The following is an 18,644-nucleotide window of genomic DNA, read 5'->3' as shown; positions in this document are numbered from 1 at the left end:
AGATTGCATAGTTTAATGCATGAAAGTACTAGTTCAATCAGAATGGACATTTAATATTCTATCATTTCATTATATTATATCATTATAAGATTGTAAATAAAACGTGAAAATCAGACAAAGTTGGAATTTCTTTGAGTTATATATTCTTCTATAGACAATCATACACGCCCGTGTGTGTATGTATGTATCTATCAATCTATCTATCTATGTTCCCATTGTCGATATGTATCACTTTCTTTTTTTATTAAACATCACAAAAGGAAAAGAATTTCTGTTCCATTCGCATCTTGGATGCCTTCTAGCCTTTTATGTGCGCCTTAAATCCATTCGTCAGCTTGACTCCCTGCTTGCCAGATCTTTGTGAAAAGGATCGTACCTGTATATTCCTTGAATATTTGGTTTGATAAAGTTTCATGCTGTCCTTAATCAATGAATGTTTTCAAGATTACAATGCTGCTTTTTTGTCAGAGTTTAGTCGTGTATTTTTATCAAGTATACATCTAAAACGCGAGTGTTTTTTAATTTATTCATTATATCGATATTTAATGTGCTGCTTAAGACACCTGTTCTAATGCTACACATTCGTTACTTTATATTTCTCATGATTTTAATAGAGCACAATCAATAAATGTAAAGTGTTTAGTATTTTTCTTCAATGCCAAGGACGGCAAATCATTGTCACGAATGAAGATTAATGGCCAATGAGAAAGAAAAAATAAAGTCAAACTAAACAAGAGATCAATCGTTGATATCAGCTTTACCTTTCATTCCTCCGGTGGCAATAATGTAAGGTATCTGTTAAGTACTAGGTTGTCAATATAATCAACTGTTCTCGCGAATTTCGAAACAATATGATTAAGGCAATTAGCCGACAGAATCGTTAGCGTGTCGGACAAATGCTTGGTAGCATTTCTTTCGTCTCAATGTTCTGAGTTCAAATAACGCTGAAGTCTACTTGTCCTTTTGGAATCAATAAAATAAAGTACCCGTCAAGCACAAGGGTCGACGTAATCGACTGGGTAAGTCGATTACATCGACATTCAACCTAAAATTGCTGGTTTAATGTCAAAATCTGAAATAACAATAATAGTTATTATATTTAGTTAGATGACAAGTAGGTGCTCTGTATAGTTATGAAGTCTACAGTGTTTTAATAAAGAAATGAACACCACATAATCTCTTTTCGTCACCCTTAATCTGAGGTGTATGTAATAAATTTACGACCAAGAATAAACGGACGAACATACAACCACGACATAAAACAATTGATGGGAGAGAGTAAATCTTGCTCCATGACAACATTTCTGCCTCCATATAATACATTAGTTTAGTAGATTCGAATATTTATTTCAAACTCGCAATGAAGATCGACAGTGTTGACAATTACACATGGTTGAGAACCTTCATCAAAATAATGTAAACTCAAGCAATCACATATGTAGTGAATATCATATTTAACAAATTAATTCGATCGAAACTAAACAATATCCAAATGCAACTGAATGTGTAAATATTTTAAAATCGGTCAGAAAGCACCGACAAGCCTCGATTCTTTGTAATCAAGGTAAAACAGTTGACACTTGATCATTTGTTTACACAACAACAAAAAGAAAAAAAAACCCCGAAAGTGTAAACTATCCGGTGTCAAAGCAATATAAAAAAAAAAGAGTTGGAACAATCGACAGCCTAAATACGATAGTTTTAAATGATATAGAGGAATAGGTGTTGTTAATTTGTCAATACTTACGCTTTATTCCTATTTATACATTCTACAGTCGGTAGTAATTCTATACCAATTGGAACAGAAACAACCCCTTCCTTCTTAGACGACGCCATCATTACAAGATCACATGACCAAAGTGCGGGATTGGAATTATTTTAGTTCGGTGATTTTTTAAAATTTTTATTCAAAATTAAATAAGTTCATTTAAATTTCATATATTAATTTTAAAAATATATACAGCATTTATATTACTTTAATTCTATTGTAATAACTTTACTCTCAGAAACTTCAAATTTGTCAGAAGTAGGTCGCAAACTCTGTCTAAGAAGTCATCCGATCTAAAAAATAGTTCACACTGTATACTTAACATTTAAGATATCATTTCGTTCATTGTTTTCAGTGTTGCGAATTATGAAGAATATTTGCTTTCGTATTAGTTTTTTTTAAATTCTGAAAACTAAAGCATCTTAGTAATCATGGAATTTCTAACTGACACAGAGGCCTGATATAAAGTGCTGAATTCCCAGAAATGTATTCCGGCTCCTGTCTAGCAGATCGTGTCTGTCATTACTGAAATATCAGACTTGTGTAAATATATCAACAAATGTGCCTTCCATGAGGATTTGTTATTTAGGGAAAAAACTCCAAACTACTAAATATAACCGTCTATGATAAAGCCGAACAAGGATTTAGTGGAATCTAACAGCTTTCTACCAGTCTCCGAAGGAAGCGGTTGTATAACTTGTTGTCTTACTCATCATAAGTTAATTCTCTCAACCTTCCTCTGTCATTTTAACTTCACATTACCAACAAATGGAAATACGAGTGTATCGACGGCGCCACTTTTCTCACATCTGAAGATACTGGACAACACGAAAAGATGTCCTTGCCCGAGAGGTAAATTTTTAAAAATCTAAACAAACAGAAAAAAAGGATATCCATCTATTTTTTCTCTGCCATTATTCATTGTTCCAGTGTTTATATCTATCTATCTATCTGTCTCTGTCTATCTATCTATCTATCTATCTATCTATCTATCTATCTGTCTGTCTGTCTGTCTCTCTCTCTCTATCTGTCTGTCTCTCTCTCTCTATCTATCTGTCTCTGTCTGTCTCTCTCTCTCTCTATCTATCTATCCATCTACATTCTTACCTGCTTTTCTCCTTTATACACACACACACACACACACTCTTCTCTAATTCTATATTCCACTTTGCTTCTCTGTATACATCTCCCTGCATTCTTCCCTGTCTCATCTATCTGTCCACACACACACATTCATACAGACACATAAACACACTCAGACACTCACACACATTCGCCTCAGTCCATCTACATCTCTGTCATTTCCTCTTCGTCTAACTCTGCCGCATATTTCTGACATACATCACAAACATCTCTGCAAATATGCCCTCTTTATTCGCATAGACACACAATTTATTATTTTAGCCTACCATCGTCTCTTATTCATCAACTCTGAGTTTATGTTTGTTCTTGCTAATTCTTCTTATCTTGTTGCCAAATGTTTCCAACGGAAATTGCCGATTCTACTTCGTCTTTCTCCCTCACACTTTTCACAACTTTCTTCCACACACGTATACAATCATACACTCATTTTCTTGTTATGTGTGTGTGTGTGAGGTGAATTTTAGTTGATCATTCTCTCTTTCTTTTTCAATCTTTGAATTCATTGAGATCGAAATGTTTACATTCACACACACACACACATAATCACACATTGTCTGTATGGTATGTGATATGTGATTTTCGCGCGTGTGTGTGTGTGTGGGGGGGGGCTGAACTTAGATTGATCGTCCTTTCTTTTCTCTGTCTCTTTCCGAATTCTTTGAGGACATCAAAATGTTTATGCATACAGGCACACACACTTCCACTCGTCATGTGTGTGAGTTTAGTGTCAGGGCGTGAATTTGGGTTGGTATCCTCTCTCTCCCTCTTTCTGATTCATTGATGACATCAAAATATTTACACACACACACACACACAATGGTTTAATTCCCACAATGTTATCATACTAAATTCTGTTTATCCTTATCCACTATCCTCCCCCCCATTTCAGGTGTTTCTTTACAAAGCGAACCAAGGGAATGAATTTAGAAATCAAAGACAAGCATCCATTTTAGGACCGTTGTTGTTACTAAAATCTTTATTTCTCTAGAGAGTCTTGAAGGAAGTGATGATGAATTTAGAAGAACGACTATTAACGTATCGCACACATCTTGAATTACTCTTTTTAACTTTTTAAACACTCTTCCATCTTTTCTCTTCACGAATTCTCCCGTGGAAATATCAGGTGTATTTTTGATTGCCATCCCACTAGGATGGGCGAAATCTGCACAACCAACAAACGGTTGTGTGAATTTTGGGTGTTCAACTTAGCTGCCATGAAGTTCTTACTAACGGCTTCTAGTCTGATGTCTGGATATGTGTATGCATGTCCATATTTATGTATTTATATGTATGTACGCTTATTTATATATGTGCGGAAGTGTATGTACTTTACATATGTTATATACGTGTGTATATATTTTTGTATACGTGTGTATATATATATTAGTCTGTTGTATTATGTCGAGTTCTTTATAACAAAAAGAAAAAAAGAACAATCTAACATTAAAGATTTATTCAAAACTTTAGTAGTGGATATGTTTATCAAACTTTTACAAGGAAAAAATCGACAGTGACTTGGAAGTTTCGGAGTCACTATCAGTGTGTGTGTGTATGTATATATATATATATATATATATATATATATATATATATATATATATATATATATATATATATATACATATATATATAATTAAATACACAACTGAAAGAGCTACTAATAGTTTCATAGTATACACAACTGAAAGAGCTACTAATAGTTTCATAGTTATATATATATATATATATATATATATAGTGAGGGAGAGATTTATAATATAAATACATATATGTATGTACACGGAGTAAACTTCTATATTTTGCATTCTTTATTGGCTTGGCAAAACTCTTTGACAGGGTTCTAGAGACTGTAATCTGGTGGTCGCTAAGGAAGCTAAGAATAAATGTATTGTTTCTGGAGGTCAGACAAACTATGTCAAGTGGTACAGTTGCTGTCAGCAAAGTGAGGATTAGCTGTGAATTCAGCAGTGATGCAGGCATGTCTGAGTCTTGAGACTCAGTCAGTCCTCCGCCCTTTATATATTTTTTGTAGCTCTCTAGGCCATAAAGAGGGGAGTTTGAGAGCGCTGCTGCGTGAACTATATGTTAGTGACCTACTTCTTATAGCAGAATCTGTAGATGGAGAGAAATTTTAGACTTGCAAACAAAATCAAGAATCGTAAGACCTCAAAGTAAACTTAGTAAAGATTATAGTTTTAGTAAATAGAAAAGATGGCAAGGCCCTGCTGCAATCAGCGAAGTGGTCCTGCTTAGTATGTAAAAAAGGAATTGGTAAAATGATGCACAGAAGTGTTGTGAAATCACATGTGACATTGGCCTCGTATGTAGTAGATGCACAAAAATTGTTTATTAAACACAAAATAAATTCCATGAAATTCTTGGAAAGCTCACTTAGAATTAGTTGAGAGCTTTTGTTACCTAGCTCAGTGGTTTTCAAACTGTGGTCCGAGGACCACAGGGGGTCCGCAAGGACAAGACAGGGGTCCGTGAACAGCAAATACTTTTTATGGGCAATTTGATTTTATATATGGTTTTTAATCGAAATCTTTTAATTGACAATAAACCAATTTGTTAAATACTGTTAACTAAACAAATGTAAAAACATGTTATTTTAAGCAAATATTTATGTATAAATTTTATAAGCGTTTATAAGGGGGTCCCTAAGGTAAAGCCTGAAATATAAAGGGGTCCACAAGTCAAAAAGTTTGAAAACCCCTGACCTAGGTGACCTAATTTGCAGTGGATGTAGCTGTGTTGAAAGCATAGTAGCCAGAGTGTGAACAGGGTGGACAAACTCAAGGAGCTATTACCTCTGCTAGCCACAAAGTTCTGTCTCCTAGTGAGTGGTGCACTACATGATATTTGTCTATGATCTCTGATGCTGCATGGTAGTGTAAAGTGGACACTGAATGCAGAGGGGGTGTAAAGATTGGAAAGAACTGAAGCAAGCATGCTCTGCTGGATGTATAATATTAGTGTGTATAAACAATAAAGTATAAATGAACTGAGAGAAAAATTGATTATGAGAGGACTTGCATGTAATATGTAAAAAGAGAAGACTGCACTCTATGGCCATGAGGTACGTTTGGAGGTTGACTGCTGCATAAGGAAATGCTGATAGCTAAATGTAGATGGAAGTTGTGAAAGAGGGAGACACAGGAATATATTTTTTACTTTTTTCTTGCTGAATCTCAAGAAAGGAGCAAACTCTGCAAAACTGGTGAGATTGATGCTATTAATGTTCTGCTAAAACCTTTACAGGAAAGACTTGAACTGGAAGGATATTCTGGAAGGCTAATGTTCTGGGGAAGAAGGATTGGGTTAAGTGGTTAGGTATGAGACAATGTGGTGAAAACTAACTTCAAGATGCTGAGCCTCATCAAAAGGATGAGAATTGGTGACATGTGGTGCTGGGAAAGGTCTGCCTACTCATGCAAGCGTGGTGAAATAAATGTCAAAATGGCTATGTGATTAAGAAGTTTGCTTCCCGGCTGTGTTGTTTCAGGTTCAGTCCCACTGCATGGTATCTTGGGCCAATCAAAGTCTGATAAGTGTTATTTGGTAGAAAGAAGCTCATTGTATAGTAGAAGACATGCTTCTAATGTAACCCTACATGGATCAAAGCTTTGTGGACTTGTTTGACAGAAACTGACACAGGCTCATTGTGAGTGAGTGAGTGTGTGTGTCTCCTTGTTTTGACACCATGTGATTGTTGTAAAGGAGCATCTTCTTTGTATAAGCACTCATTCATTTCCAATCTTCTGTGAAAACATATCTGACCTTGGGGAAATATTACTTTGGAGACAGGTGAAGGTTGGCAACAGGAAAATCTGCCTCAGTGAATTTTGCGTGACCCATGCAAGTATGGAAAAGTAGCCATTAAAACATTGATGATAATATATACATGCGTGTGTCTGTTTTTTCCCCTCTTGACAACCTGTGTTGGTGTGTTTATGTCTTTGCAACTTAGTGGTTTAGCAAAAGAGACTGATAAAACAAGTACTAGGCTTAAAAGAAATTAAGTTTTAATGATGATGATGCTGTCGTGTATGTGTGTGTGTCTGTGTATATATATATGATGATAATGATGATCTCTCCCATAAGTTTCAATGTACAAGGCTCTAACAACATGCACTTTCTTTGTCAGTTGAATTTGACTTTTGAGATCTGCCAGCAATTTGCAAAGAAGCTTAGAGATGCTGCAAGTATGAAGATTATGGGTCAGTGCAGACAGTATATTTGCAGCCACTTTTTTCCTTTGCCTTGTAGCCCTTAGCTGTTAATATATATGAGCACCAGATAAAACTAAGTCATTGGGGAGAAGTGTATTTGGAATAATAGAGGCATACTTACCCTTACTGCTGAAGAAAAAAGAGGTAAGGAAATACTATTATGAAGGGTTGTTGAATGAATGCAATTCATAGGAAATAATGGGTCTACCTCATGTTGACCCAACAGAGGGACCAGTGATTCAAGTTAACAGTAGTATGGTAGATAGAGAGGTTAAAGGATATGAAGGCAAAGGAAGTTGCTGGTCTATCAGATGTCATTGCTGAGATGTTTCAAATATCTGGTGTTTTATGGTGCTTAAATAGTTAATTTGGTAATACAGGAAGATGTCATATGTCCAGTGACAGGTGCAGGAGGACACTGTTACAAGGGCAAAACAGATGCATATAGAGAAGCAGTTATAGAGGCATTGATTGTGAAACTAGGTTATAGAAGTGATGGAAAGAGAGCATTATTGATTACGAACAGAATTAGAATAAATGAGATGCAGCTTAACATTATGCCTGGAAAAGATACCACCGGTGATCTTCCTAGTGTGATAACTTTGAAAGTACTTAGCTAAGAATAAACCAATATACCTAGTATTTATCTACTTCGAGAAGGCATTTGACAAGGTACCACACTGTTATCTGATGGCCACTAAAGAAATTTGGTGTAGATGAATGGTAGGTGAGGACCGGACAAGCTATGTATAAAGGTGCAGTTAGCAAAGTGAGAGACAATAATGAGTTCAGCAATGAATTTAGTGTGCAGGTAGAATTCATCAAGGCTCAGTCCTTAGTCCCACCTGTTCATTATAGTCCTAAAACTGGCTGTTTGTGTGACTTATATCCTGATGACCTAGAGAGAGCTGATGGTAGTACTATGGGCATGTGATATGTATTGAGGATGACGGCTACTTAAGGAAGTGCTGAGCACTCAAAGTAAATGTAACATACAGAGGAGGTGACAAAGGACTGTGTTAATTAGCAATATGTAGTACTGGCAAAGACATAAGCACTCATACATGCTTGGTGAAAATGGGGGTGGTGAGAGTATATAATATATATAAGCATCTAGGTCTTTCACTCATTTGTACAATCTATTGCTCACTTTGGTTGTTTGATACTCTCTCATCTCTCTATTATTGCTTCTCTTGTTCATTACCCAATACTACATACTAAATGAGACTTAATGGATCTGTCCATATTCATTGATCACCTCTCTATCATCTCACTTCTCTTCTGATTCACAATGCTCAAGTAATGAGGGATTGCGTCAGATCTTCTGGTGTCTAATACATTCCTTCTTTTACTCCTGCCCACTACTAGTTAGCACTCCCCTCCTTAAGGTAATACCTTTATTGACATCCATCTCTTAACCAGTTAACATTACCTGTCTTTGCTGCTAACCTCCATACTTCTGTCATACTTTATTGACATCTGTCACATTCTCTTACCACCACCAATTCCTATAGCTATCCATCACATACTCTCTCTTTCTCACCAACGAACACGAAGCTGCGTTAGTGACTCTCTCTCCCATCAGGATGCCTAAGTAATGAAAGATTGCATAAAATGTGTTGGTATACTATTCTTCCTCCTCTCACACTCTCTCTTTCCATGTTGTCTACTTCTTCCTGCAATGTGCTTATCCCAAGCAACTGTTGATGTTGCTTGCTATTACATCCCTACCCTATTGCCTTGAACTTGCCTTCACCAACTACTTTCCACCCAACAGCTCTTAAGCACTATTGCCTACAACACTTTTGTTTCTTCTTACCCCTGTTGCCATCCTTATTTTGTCTGAACACCTTCTTCCTTCAGACATGACTGAAATTTGGGTGGCTTTCTTTCTGATCTACACCCAACCTGAATCCTTTGCTTACATTGCAACATAGATCGTGTTGTCCATCACCTTATATTGAAGTCAACTATTAATTTCTGAACTGCTTCATTTGCACTTCCAAAAATGTCATTTACTGCTATAAATGCAAACTCTGTTACTTACCATACATAGAAAAACCTGGTTGCCAGTTGCAGCTCTCTTTAGCAAAAACTTGCAGGTCATTTGAAACTACAAACTACATCAGATCACTTAGGTTTGTAGCCCTCCACTTCACTTGTCTTGCACCTTGCATCTAGTTTGGGGGATTATACCACATCATAGTACTCCCATTTCCTGGCTTTGTCATGAACAGCTGTTGATCTTCCACTTCAACATATGTACTCTACTGATATTAACAAGTGACTTGCTTTCCTACCTGCCCTACACATATACTATACCTCACTCCGTTTTTCTACCTGTATGCCAACACAGCATTTTCACATACACACCGTATCATTTACCTTCTGTATCCTTATATTAACACTCCACCATACATTGACGCTCTAATCTATGTTACCTTGCATGCATGCCATGCACATCCTACATATTCCCTTTTGGCTCACACGCATACATAAACATGTTTCACACATATTTACACCACTCAATCACACACATTGTCTTTGTCAAAGTTTGTATATGCAATAAGTAGCAATAAGTTACTAATCTCTCTGTAGATTGAATATTTGTACTCTTTTTGTGAGGAAGGTCTGACAGGACTAGAAACTGTTCAAATCAATCCTACTTTTTTCTGTCCCAAGAATGATCAAAACCTCTTATAACTATTCACAACAAAGCTATAATTGTTTGTTCTTTACAAAAATGCAGCTAATTTCTGCAATAGAACAATTTTTATTTTAAAGTTCCAAACAAACAATATCAGATTGTATGTGTTCAAATTTAGTTGTTTTTATTCTGAGGTTCCACCAATATTATTTTAATCCATTGGTCATGTGTTCACCTTCGTTCATTGGTTGTTATTTTATTTTTTCTTACTCTATTGCAGATATCTCTGGCTATCACATCATATCATGCCTTATGGGAAGGTAGTATCTAGAGGATATTCTCTCAAGTTTGTAATGATATGGCTAATGTCTTCAGTATTATTTGCGTAGCTTACCTATTTGTTGTCAGCTGATGTTTTTCTGTCTTTTGTGTAGAAGGTATTTGGTGGGGTTGTCTTGTTTTTGGACTGCATGGAGGTAGCATTCAAAGTGAGCTGTTATAAACTTGTTGATACTCTATACCAGGCTTTTAGTGTGGTTTATTTCCTCTATGGTCTGTGTTCTTATTTTGTTTTTCGTTTCAAGTAGTTGTGCACAACTTTCTCTGTGAACTGGTTTATTTTTTTTATTTTGTTGTGTTAATTGGAAAGAGATCTGTGTCATCTTTTATTTCATGTTTTTATTTTTGTGTCAAGGCATAAGCAAGGCTGTGTGATTAAGAAGTTTGCTTCTCAACCACACAGTTTCTGGTTCAGCCCGAGTGCGTGACACCTTGGGCAAGTGTCTGGGTTGACCAAAGCCTTGTGAGTGAATTTAGCAGACAGAAACTGAGAGAAGCCTGTTATATGTATGGATATGTATGTGTGTATGTGTATATGTATATATATATATATATATATATATATAGAGAGAGAGAGAGAGAGAGAGAGGCAGAGGCAGTTATGCGGATAAACAAATTAAATACATCAAATATATTAAATATATCAGTCTGGGCATGAAATACAAAATATGTATATATGTATACATGCAAAACGAGAGAAAGCAAAAGATGGGGACTTTCAGATGATGAATTTTTAAGTATAACTATATAGATATTTATATAAGTCCAAAAGCTGTTTCTGGGGGCTCAGCAGTCTGTAATAATGTTGATAGATTTAGTTCATCACAATATGTGTCTGTATGGATACAGTTAACATTGGATAAGATGTGTGTGTGTGTATATATACATATATATATATATATATATATGTGTGTGTGTGTGTATGTGTGTGTGTCTTATCTTGACATTGCAGGATAGTTGTAAATAAGTGTTACTGTCCTGCAAGCAGTGTCATTCATTTCCAGTAGTCTGCAGAGAACATGTCTGGCCTTTGGGAAATACTTCCTTGCTTGGAAACAGGTTAGGTTTGGTGAGAGGAGGGGCATTTAACCATAGAAAATCGGCCTCAATGAATTTTATCTGCTTCATGTGAGCATGGAAAAGTGGACATCAAACTTGAGGATGATTGTAAACTTGATAGTTGTTAGATGAGCTTTTTTTTCTCAGATAGAGTTGTTGCTTCAATATTACAATACATGTCTTTTCTGGTGTTAATTTAGATTTAAGCCATCCTCCTTGTATAAGGATTATAATCTGTCTACATATCCATTGATGTTGAAATATCCAGTAACACCAAGCAATTACTGAGTCCTTGCATCCATCTTGCTCAGTTTTTGTAGTTACCAATTCAGAAGACCAAAAATAGGTGTCAAAAATGGTACCAGATGAGGTATTAATTTAACTTTTCCCCTACTTGTTAATGGTTCCATCATTCTCAATGTTCTCATCTAGTTCAAGATACTTGTGATTTTAGATGGCTGCATTGTCATACTATTCATGTTTTTATTTTATTTTATTTTTTGTATGATACAAGTTTTTTTTTTATCTAGTCACCAAAAATGCATATTTTAGACTCACTAAATTTCATATTAATTCTTCTATACTATTGAATTATGAAATCCAATTGTTTTGTTTGTTGTGTCTAATAGTTGGCTCATACATCTTCAGGTCATCTCCATAAGAAAGGTATGAAATGTTTCTGCACTTAGGCTATCAATTTCTATGAACACCATGTTTTATGAGCAGGTATGATAACAGATTTAATGAGTGGAGTGATAAGCTACTACTCTGCTGGATACCATTTTATGATTTTGTATAAATGTCAGATTTTATTGCTTTGTTTTCACCTCTGATAAGTGGTGTGCCAAGTTCTTGGTCGAATAGTAGTAATAGTAGTTTCTACCAGTGGCTAAAGGTAATCTTTAATGATCCACTGCAGCGTCTTTATGTTGATTAGTAGCTACTTTGTGCAGCACCACACATCTTTCTCTCTCCTCATCTTGCTCAGGTAATATAACATTGTTGGTGGCACAGGAATATTATGAGAACAGGTTGAGGCACTTAATATATGTATCTCTTACGTATGCTGTTCTGGCAGGCTACTAGGTGTTAATTTATGTGAGTGTTGATGCACGCATGGTTGTGTGGTTAAGAAGCTTGTTTCATCCAACCAAAATAGATATGGTACAGAGAAACTGAAAGAAGCCTGTTGTATATATATGTGTTCGTTTCTCTTTTGCATCTGTGATTTTATTTTTGTTCTTTTATTTAAACGAAGATATTTCCTTCACTTTGCTGCTTTTCTTTCTATGAAATGAGAAGATACATTATGGAACTGTTATTTTAACAAGTTGTGGCTATTTTTCACCTGATGAGACATATCTGCACCACCAGATGCTCCTGAACTAGTTAAGTGTCACACCTGTGAGCGACCAATGCTAGATGTGTTGAAACAATTGTCATGATTAATAATAAATTCTCGTATATTCCATCTTCTGTCTTTCATTTACCCTAAGCACCCACTACACTCTCGGAGTGGTTGGCATTAGGAAGGGCATCCAGCTGTAGAAACTCTGCCAGATCAGATTGGAGCTTGGTGCAGCCATCTGCTTCGCCAGTCCTCAGTCAAATCGTCCAACCCATGCCAGCATGGAAAGTGGACATTAAACGATGATGATGATGATATATATGTCTGTGTGTGTGTACCCTTTTCTTTACATCATGTGAGGATAATAAACGAGCATCCTCATCATAGAAGTGATGTTGTCTGTTTCCAGTTTTCTGTAAAGAACATGTTTGACCATGGGAAAATATTATCTTGCTTGGAAACAGGTAAGGGTTAGCTACAGGAAGGACTTCTAGCTGTAAAAAAACTTACCCAAGCAAATTCCATCTGACCCATGCATGCATGGAAAAGTGGTTGTTAAAACAATGATGATAAATGATTAGCAGACAGCTTCACTTAGAGGACCGAAAGATTACTTACTTATTAATACAACCTTTTTAGATAGGGCTGCTATCATTTGGTTTTAGGCTTTCAGAAAATCAGAGATCCAAATGCCTGACTTTCATTATGAAAACACTTTTGATATGACAAAGATCCTATGTGGTTATCTCATCAAAAGCTTTGGTAAAATAAAACTATTTGCAGCGAGATGGATCCAGATAGCAGAGTCTTCAGAATTTGTTTGTGTTGTAGAAGCTGTTGAAACAGTTTCTTCTAAGGCAGAATGTGTGTTTGATGTTGTTAAAAAGCATCTGTTATGAGGGAATGCTGAAAAGTTCCTGGCTTTGGGTAAAATAAAATACTGGAAGATCAGTTATGATTTTATTCAACATATTCCCCTCTCAGATTCACACACTTATTGCAGTGGTCCTTCAGTTTTTCTAAGCCCTGTAAAAGAACTCGGAAGGTTAGGCCTCCAACCAAGTCTCTCATGATACTCTTAAAGTCAGGAACTTTTCAGTGTCTCTTGTAATCCTAAATAGTTTACTTTTTTTTCACATGTGATTATCTCTGGAACTTTTGAAGGTGGGATGTAAGTGATACAGACCTGTAATTATTTGTATGCATCCTACTGTTATCAGTCTTGAAATAGCTCCAATAAAGTATTTTCAAGGATCTAGCTTGGCTGACTTTGCAGGATTTTAATGGTGAAGTTGGATGGCCATCTCATCTTGTAGCTGAAGTTATGTCAAAATAGCATATTAATTTGATTATGTCCAGTCTGATTGAGTTTATATGTGTTAGATTGCTGTATAAAGTTATTGTCTGGTATGATATAGCAAAATGCTCAATATGTTGCTCCCCTCCTCTCTCTTTCCCTCTCTCTGGCTGAGAAAAGATGTTTTTGTATTGCTATTTGAACAGATGGTAAATCTGCAAAGGAGTGTTCATATGTCTGAAACAGACTGAGTTTTGAACTCAATACTAGACACTTACATGTATTAAGGTAAAAAGTCTTAGGATTTGATTATATTCACTAAGCCACTGAGTGTTCTTTGATCTTTCCTAGTCATAGGAGCCTAGCAGTGCAACTTCAATGATTTCATTTTTAAAAATCCTTTCTTGATTTCTTTTCATGTGAAGGCTGGATTATTGAAGCTTTTAGTAATAGTTGAGAGTTTCCACATGAGGATTCACCTCTCCCTGAGAATAGTATGTTTTATCTTCATTATCATCTTCATTGTTTCAATGCCCACTTTCCATGCTTGCATGGCTTAGACAAAATTTCCTATGGCTGGATGCTCTTACTATTCTTTGTTGTAAGGCAGCGAGCTGGCAGAATTGTTAGCACACCAGGTAAAATGCTTAGTGGCATCTCTTCTATCTTTGCTGCAGAGGTCGTCTTTGCCTTTCATCATTTTGAGGTCGATAAAATAAGCACCAGTTGAGCACAAGGTTCAGTGTAATTGACTTTCCCCCTTCTCCAAACTTGCTGACCGTGTGCCAAAATTTGAAACCCATATCTCTGTAGAAAAATTCATTTCTCCTGGCTAAATTATTCAGAATTATTTTACCAATCTACTTGATTCTTGATTGCTTTCCATTTACTTTTGACAAATGGAGGTTTGTGTAATTTGCAATTTGTGACTGGGAAATTCTTTTCAATATTGTATATTTGGGAGCTCAGTGATTTTAGGATATGAAGAAGGGCATATTTCAATGAACCAGGATTTCATTGTTGGAGAATATTAGATTTATTGTATTATGGTTGTTTCTGAGTTGCATTATCAGTTGATGAATAAAGAGGTTTTTGTTCATTTGTTTTATACGAGGATGGTGGATATGTATTAGAGCATTGTTTTACAGATGGATGCTCTTACTGTTGCTAACTCTTTCCTTTTTTTCAAGTAAGGGATATTTTTATTTTGTTGGTCATGCTTGAAAGTGCAGAGCCACAGTGTTGGGATTTGTTGGCACAGACTGTCAGCATAACATCACTCACTTTTGTTCAACACTTTCTTGAATGGACACTGAATATAACATTCACTCACTCTCTCATGCACATACAAATATATATATATATATATATATATATATATGTATATATATATACATATACATTTATATATATATATATATATATTGTTTTTATGTCCATTTCTCCAAGCTTGCATGGGTTAGACAGACATGTTACTGAGGCATTGTTTTACAGCCAGATACTCTTTCTGTCACTTACACTTAAGTTTTTTTTTCAAATAAGGGTCTCTTATTCCTCATGGTTTCAAACACCTGAAGAAAGTGGATGATTTGTTGACAAGAACTGACAACAATATTGCTTCTACATCACAGCTTTCATACTGTGAAATGTAAACAAATAAATACACACACACACAAGGAGTGATAGAGGAGGAGTCATATGAGAGAGAAAGTAAAGGGTTGGAAGATTGCAATAGAGATGTGTGATGGTAGGATAGTGGTTGATGTCAATGAAGGGTGATGCAGAGGACAGGGAATGTTTGTTTATATATTTATATACAACTTCCTACCGTTTGGAACCTGTCTTTCTTTCATGTTCTCCTCACTGCTTTTCCACCTCAACACTCATCTCTCCATCTGCTGTCTATGACATACCCACTTCTCTCTTAACCTGTAATTTCCCTCTCCCTTCAGCTTCACTGGATCTTCATCATCTTCTTTCTTTTTCAATCTCATGTTCCCTTTTGCATCTTCCTCACATAGTTACCTCATTAACATGATAATGTTGGATCACTCTTACACAACCATTCTTTCACCCTTCTACCTATCTCCACCCCTCCCTCCCTCTCTCTCATTATAAAGAGAGTAAAGTATGATGAGAGGAACATTCATTGTTGTTCTTCTCATCATACTTCGCCATTGCATCAATTTTTCCTAAAAACCATAATCTATTCTTTTATTTCTTCTTTCAATGTGGCAGTTCTTTAGTCTTGCCTGTTATAAGGTAAACCCCACTAGTGCTGGTGCCATGGGAAATGAACCCAATACACTCTGTAAAGTGGTTGGGGTTAGGAAGGGTATCCAATTAATGCCAACGACTTTGCTACCAAAAGTAAGACATTAGAGCACAATAGGGTCATCTGATATATTGGATCATATCAAATCATCCAGCCTATGCCAATAAGGAAGGTGGACATGAAATGATAATGATGATGACTTGTATGTGAGAGTTATGTATAAATCTCTGTGTCTGTTATGTATGTACATATGTATGTGCATGTGTATGTATATATGTATGCGTATGTGTATGTATATGTAGTGAAGGTGCATGACTAAGTGATTGGATTATTTGACTCAGGATCATAAGGTCATGAGTTCAATACCTGGTGGTGTGTTGTGTCCCTGAGAAAGAGACTTTATTTCATGTTGTTCCAGTCCACTCAAAAATGTGAAGTACCTGAATTTCAAAGGGCCAGCCTTGTCACATTCTGTATCACACTGAATATCTTTGAGAACCGTGTTAAGGGGTATGTGTGTCTGTGGAGTGTTCAGCCACTTGCATGTTGATTCCACAAACATGCTGTTTGGTTGATTGGATTAACTGGAACTCTCATTGTTGTATCCGATAGAGTGCCGGTCTTTATGTTTATGTATATATTTATGCATGTGTGAATGCTTGTACAACATGGTCTCTGTGATTAGTACCTAATGACAAGGTAAAGTGAGATGACCAGTAATCATGTGAAAACACAGGTTTTACATCAGTGTCCCCCTCCTAGAAGGATGTTATGACTACATCTAAGGGTCCCTCATTCCTAGTGGTTTTACTGTGTGCCCTGACACCATCCAAGGATATTTCTGCATCCCTGCATTCAGATGATTGTCATAACATATGCTTGTTAACCCATTACTGGGACCCTGACAAGTGCTACTACTCTGGGTCAGAGTAGACCTGGGAACAATAATAGCATAGAGATGGTGCCCTACCCCTCAGAACCCCGGAACACCCAAATCAGAGCCCCCTACCACATGCAGTTTATCACTATATTCCAATGTTCTCGAGATGTGTTTTTATGGTGACCTCATTTGTGATACCATCTACTGAAAGTCCTCTGCTGATGGGAGTGTGTTGACTTGTGCAGATATAACCACTTGGAAGTGCACAGCAAGTTACAAATTCTGTCTGACATTTATGCTTCAAACCATGCAGATCTGCAATGGGATTGAATAGTCATCTGAGAGGTCATGGGCAGAAATGCTATCGACAATGAGGTAGTTCAAGAAGACTGCAATTATCTGTGAAGATGGAGCAATCATCATATTTATATTTATGTATTTCCTATAATAGCTTATTAATCTATCCCACACGTATTTTCACATCAGGTATCAATTCTTCTCCAGTGTTCTCTGTTGGTCAGATGTTCTATGTTTCCCTATGTCTATTGTCGACCTTCAGGTTCTTCTGAAATGTTAGACATCATGTGCACCTGGCCTTCCTTTTCTTCTTCAGGTTTGTGTCCATCTCAGTGCTGTTTCATAATACTAAGCCTCTGGCTGCTGCAAGTTGTGATCAACCAGTCTAATTCTTTGTTCCATTACAGGTTCTTGAAGTCTTTGCAATGATTCACTTCTTAAGACTTCTTCCTTTCGGAAGTGATGATGATAATCATCATCATCGTCATTTAGTGCTGACTTTTCTATGCTTGTATGAGTTAGATGGAATTTATTGTGACAGGTTTTCTACAGCTGGATGCACGTCCTACCCCCAATCCCCACTTGTTTCTGAGCAAGATAGTATCATCCAATAACCAGATATATTTTTCATAGAAGACTGGAAATGAAGAACAACAAATAACATCACTTGTGTGACAATGATCCTCATTTACAACCATCAAGGGTACAGACAAACACTCAGACACACTAACATATACGATAAGCTTCTTTCAGTTTCCATCTATCCAATCCACCCACAAAGCTTTAGTCAGCTCAAAGTTATAGAAGACACTTTTCCAAGGTGCGATGCAGTGGGACTGAATAGGGGACTACATAATTGGGGAGTAAACTTCTTAACCACACAGCCATGATTGCATCTATAATGATCATAATACAAGATTTTTCAAAATCTTATCATGCACCCTGATGAAAAACGTCTTACTCTTTGGTGATTTCCTGAGTTTTGTTCCACCTATTGCCAATATGAAGCACTGTTGGATATATAATGGTATTGCACAGGCAAATCTTTTAGGTAGGTGCGTAGTGTATACACAGAGATTTTTGTATATATTCATTGAAATATTGCTGTTGGCTTTCTGGTTCAGTCATTGGACTGCTATGCAGGGGCACCATCTTGAAAGGTTTTAGTTGAACAAATTAACCCCGTCCTTATGTTTTTTTTTTTAAAGTCTAGAACTTGTTCTACTGATCCCTTTTGCCAAGGTGCTGAGTTATGGGGATGTAAACAAACCTCTGGTTGTCAAATAGTTGGGTAGGGTGAGAAACAGACACAAGGGAACATGTATATATATATATATATATATATATATATATATATAT

General features: G+C 36.3%; 2 protein-coding genes across 5 annotated transcripts in view; one reads left to right on the top strand and one right to left on the bottom strand.

Annotated features, from left to right (window-relative positions):
- LOC106872525 (glucose-6-phosphate exchanger SLC37A2) overlaps positions 1 to 1,845 on the bottom strand; it is a 92,321-nt gene extending 90,476 nt beyond the window's left edge. For 3 of the 4 annotated variants that reach the window (XM_014919546.2, XM_014919543.2, XM_014919544.2), the window contains exon 1: positions 1,748 to 1,845. In XM_014919546.2, the coding sequence (XP_014775032.2) occupies positions 1,748 to 1,839 (92 nt within the window). In that variant the 5' untranslated portion in view covers positions 1,840 to 1,845. The remainder of the gene's footprint in view (positions 1 to 1,747) is intronic. The other variant, XM_052968393.1, reaches the window with a different exon arrangement.
- A 221-nt stretch (positions 1,846 to 2,066) lies between these two features.
- Positions 2,067 to 18,644, top strand: part of LOC106875720 (rho guanine nucleotide exchange factor 12) — a 365,906-nt gene continuing 349,328 nt past the window's right edge. The window contains exon 1 of the mRNA XM_052968059.1: positions 2,067 to 2,620. Coding sequence (XP_052824019.1) covers positions 2,604 to 2,620 — 17 coding nt within the window. The 5' untranslated portion in view covers positions 2,067 to 2,603. The remainder of the gene's footprint in view (positions 2,621 to 18,644) is intronic.

Source organism: Octopus bimaculoides, chromosome 5 (assembly GCF_001194135.2).
Source record: "Octopus bimaculoides isolate UCB-OBI-ISO-001 chromosome 5, ASM119413v2, whole genome shotgun sequence".
In the NCBI taxonomy this organism is placed as follows: Eukaryota; Metazoa; Mollusca; class Cephalopoda; order Octopoda; family Octopodidae; genus Octopus; species Octopus bimaculoides.
The sequence above is the reverse complement of the archived record's forward strand: the minus strand, read 5'-3'. Positions and strand labels throughout refer to the sequence as shown.